This window comes from Cynara cardunculus, assembly GCF_001531365.2.
Source record: "Cynara cardunculus var. scolymus isolate 2C chromosome LG 5, CcrdV1, whole genome shotgun sequence".
Taxonomy (NCBI): domain Eukaryota; kingdom Viridiplantae; phylum Streptophyta; class Magnoliopsida; order Asterales; family Asteraceae; genus Cynara; species Cynara cardunculus.
This window is the reverse complement of record NC_037532.1, coordinates 3,513,962-3,518,218: the sequence shown is the minus strand read 5'-3', so window position 1 is coordinate 3,518,218 and position 4,257 is coordinate 3,513,962. Positions and strand designations below refer to the sequence as shown.

The window sequence follows — 4,257 nt, the reverse complement described above, 5'->3', positions numbered from 1 at the left end:
CACGAACAAGCCTCCGTTCGTGTTCGTTCGGTTCGTTTACAGCCCTACATATGCTAAGTGATCTCCACAGCGAACCCAAATTGGCTATTAATTGGTTTGCCAAGACAGGTTCATTTTGCTTTTCATTGAGATATAGGAATATCAGGGGATTCTGAGTGTTCTGGATTAGGTATACTTGGTGTGAAATTTGGTTCTGAGTAGCTCCCAAGGATTCTGTATTGAGGTAGAATTCGAGTTCTCATTTTCTAGAACAGATTTTATGCTGTCAGGGGTCATATCCTTGTGTTTCCTCCTCCTTGGATAGAATTAGCAAGGAGGGATAGAGGGAGATTCGTCAAGAATCACAGTAGCCAATGAGTCATTAGGACTAGAAGAAACTTGAACCAGTACTTTTGGATACTCAAGCACAGATATATCATAATCAGATCACATAACATGATCTAAAAATTGTAACATCATCCAAGGTAAAATATTCTTCTTGTTAAGCATCATGGCAATAATAACCTTTTAGTGCACTTTACTTTAGAGAAATATCTATTTTTCGTTCCACAGTTCCATTTTTCTGCTAACTTTACACACAAGATGATTCATGTATCATTATTCCAACCATGTCCATGAAGTTTGTAAATTATTTGTATAGTATTCCTTCAGTCACTAAAGAAGGGTTTTAAAATAGACTCCAAAGTGAAGAGCAGCAACAGGTCTGATATTTATTATATATAAGGCATGCATGGTCATTGCTTAGGTCTCAAGCTAAGTCGCATTAGGCGGTTCAATGAAGTGGCTAGGTTCAAGAACATGATGTATGCAAGGTAAGCCGTGACGGGTTTCAAGCACAAGCAAATCTTTGACAATTATTGACACAGCCTGAGAATGTTAACTGGCTTATCTGCCGGTCACAGCTCTCCTTTGCAACTAGGTAAATGCATCTAATAGTACTCATGCTTTAGGCACTTCAACAAGTTGTACATATTTTCACATAAACAGATCAAAAAATTTACTTTTCATGTATGTTATCTTGAGTAAATTAACTAAGATCAGAGTTTTATTATACATGTGTGTGTGTGTATGTGTGTAACACTTGAGGTCCCAATCACATGATATTATTATTACCTTGGTAGTGTACTATCAAGAGAAAACCTAAAACCCTTTTAACTTTTATATGTGTTCATAAGAATATAGTCTGTAGTGTTCTTTCTTTTCACCCCATACCATTCTCACTGTATCGATATGCTTTATTGCTTTAGAACCAGGATTGGCATTCTTCTCTTTCTCAAATAACATACCTTAAAGCTTGGAGGAAGCAATGAGCACCAAGTCAAGAAGATGCGCATCTAATTATCTTATTCTTTACAATCCCACATTATTGCAAGAGCTATAAATGTAAAAACTTAAAACTTAAAAAATATGACGTTGCCATGACCGAAACTATTTCCATCATACATATGCCTAATAATGCTGTTCCGAACATCATGGATAAAAGGTATTTGACTTCCTCCAATTCAGTGGAGTTCATATAAACCTAGGTATTACTTCACTTTCGTCAACCAGATTTACTTGAAATGCTTGTAACTTCCCGTTGCTGGTGGATAACAAATTAAGCTTGTCCCTGGGTACATAAAGCAACCCACGAGAACAATACAATGAGTAAACACATGAACCTGTATTTCTAAAGTAGATATATATAATCCTACACGTATCTGTTTCTAATACCAAATATTATTTGATATTAGTGACCGGGTCCATTGGAAACCTAGCTATATATCAATGAAATTTTAGTGATTATAGAATCTCAAAGGTAAAGACAAATAATTATCGCAATAGTAGTGACTGTGCTTAAAGTAAACTATTAGGTTGATATGCATGAATGTCTTCTTTCATAAGCATTGAAGTGAACAACTAAACCGCTGCTGAAACAAATATAGTACCTGTTACTTGATGCAGCACTGCTGCTTCCAAAGCCAGGAATCAAATCGTCCAAACCTCTTGGATTCTTATCACTATGATGCCTGGTCGATTCAGCCTTCTCTGTTCGTCCTAAATTACCAAGAAGATCATCAAATTGATCACTCTGTGGACTCTGTTTGGGCGACGAAGTAGTCATAGATACGAAAACGTTATCATCGTATCTCGCTGCGGCAGGAGAAGATACTGGTTTGCTCTTTACCCCTGGCAATCCATCAAAAATGTCGTCGTCATAAAGCGGCTTGTCATAAACCAGCGAATTCGAAGACGTATGTTTGGTTTGAGATTCATTATTCTTCGCCGATCCTGGGTCCTTGAAAATCGAATCGTAATCAAAATCAGACATCGAAGACGATGATTTCGAGTTGTTGTTGGTATATTTAGGAGGACCACCAAATACGCCGTTAAACATATCATTCTCTTCAGCAGCGAATGTTGATGACGACGTTGTAGGTCGTCCTCGGCGATCTCCACTACCCGATCTCATCGGAGCAGATTTTCCTTGAGGCCGAAACCCAAAATCTTTCGCTAACATACCAAATTCATCCATTTGATCGACCAGATCTAGCACCAGGAATGCGAATCTCAAATAATTGCAACGGTAATTCGCGGTGAAATTATATAATATTTGTGTTATAAAGCTACTGACGATTGATGAATCACAACATATAGAAACCGGAGGCAAACGAATACAGGATCCTTAGGGTTAGCGTTGGAGACATCGAAGGTGAAGACGGTGGCGGTGGTGGTGCTGGTGGTCGAATCGACGGCCGTTGATCCTCACGGCGGAATTTATTTTCGTTTACTTCTTGTTCCACTTCGTCCTCCCTCCGTCTGTGTATCTTGGCCCTGTCACCATTACTTTTTGTTAAATTCGAGTTTCATTTTTTATCCCGAGAAATTCACGATATTTTGGTCAATTTGCGTGTTGACTTTTCTTTGTCCTACGACGGTTTCAGACAACCGATCGAGTTATGGGTGTTTTGACTTTTGAATAGACTTGAGAGGTGCAGTGTTTTAAATACAATTATTATTGGTTATTTGGGGTTGCTTATAAAAGCTGTTTTTTAATTTATTTTAATATGACATTGATGATAAGCTGTTTTTTAATGTTTTGATAAGAAAAAAAACTGTTTATACCGATGCCAAACCGGTAATAAACTGTTTTTGATAAGTTAATCATTCCTGACTTATGAAAATCTACTTATTACCAATTTTCAATTTTAACCCTGTTTTATTTAACTCCGGTTTGATACTACATAAGTTAATAAGCACTTTTACAAAAAAAAAAACATAAGTTGTTTTAAATAAGCAATCGTGAGAGTCACTTAATCATTCTGACCACTTAATCATTCTACACCAAATCATTTAGTAACTGTCAAACAACACATAACTTCCTCTCAAATGCCTTCCTTTTGGCCCCTAGCACTTCGACCCGTTCAACGTATGTGGTCGAATTGTTACCCTATATAATTTACCCTTTGTTTCAGTGAAATATTCGTAATACACGACACAAATGTAGCGGATCTCCTTTTAAGCACTATCCTTTTATATGATCTGTTATGTCGTCCTCGGTTTCTCATCTAATCATTGAACTTAGATAACTTTTTTTTATCTAAGGTTCAAAATAACATGAGATGTGACGTGACAACGTCGTCAAGCCTCGAGTTTTATACGCCATGGTGAGAAGGCAATGTTTTTCAAGATGTGATATAAAACGACAAATTTATATGTCATATATAAAATTATATACATACATATGTATTTTCTATATATTATTCAATCAGATTATGTTATTATAAAATTTATATTCTTATTAGGAAAAGAAATATCATATAAATTATTATTATTATTATATTGATAAAGTATTCAAAATAGAATTTAAAAAAATAAAAGGATGTTTGGTTCACATAATGGAATTTGATGGAACTGAAATTTATCAAAGGAATTTGACTTTGAAGAAGTTGGAATGGAATTTGACCACGCGTTTGGTTGGTAGGAATTGGAACAATCGTCTTTGTTTAGACTATCTCACCCATCGCCCCTCCCATACCCTACCAATCACCATGTCACTACTGTCGTCACAACTATAATCCGTCTCATCTCTCCCCATATCTACCCAAACCCTGCCCTACCACCCACATCTGCTCCATAAGTGGGGGGTTGTTGGGGCAGGTAGGGTTGGGGCAAGGTAGTGGGGTGGGGATGAGTGGTAGTTGCCACAACAACAGTGGTGGGATTGTGGTTGCATGGCTGGGAGTAAGTGGGTATGACGTGACAGTAGTGGCATGG

At 37.1% G+C, this 4,257-nt stretch overlaps 1 protein-coding gene across 2 annotated transcripts in view; it reads right to left on the bottom strand.

Moving 5' to 3' along the window:
• LOC112513687 (auxilin-related protein 1-like) overlaps positions 1-2,795 on the bottom strand; it is a 13,988-nt gene extending 11,193 nt beyond the window's left edge. For both annotated transcript variants that reach the window (XM_025120025.1, XM_025120026.1), the window contains exon 1: positions 1,929-2,795. In XM_025120025.1, coding sequence (XP_024975793.1) covers positions 1,929-2,515 — 587 coding nt within the window. In that variant the 5' untranslated portion in view covers positions 2,516-2,795. The remainder of the gene's footprint in view (positions 1-1,928) is intronic.
• Between the last annotated feature and the right edge of the window lie 1,462 nt (positions 2,796-4,257).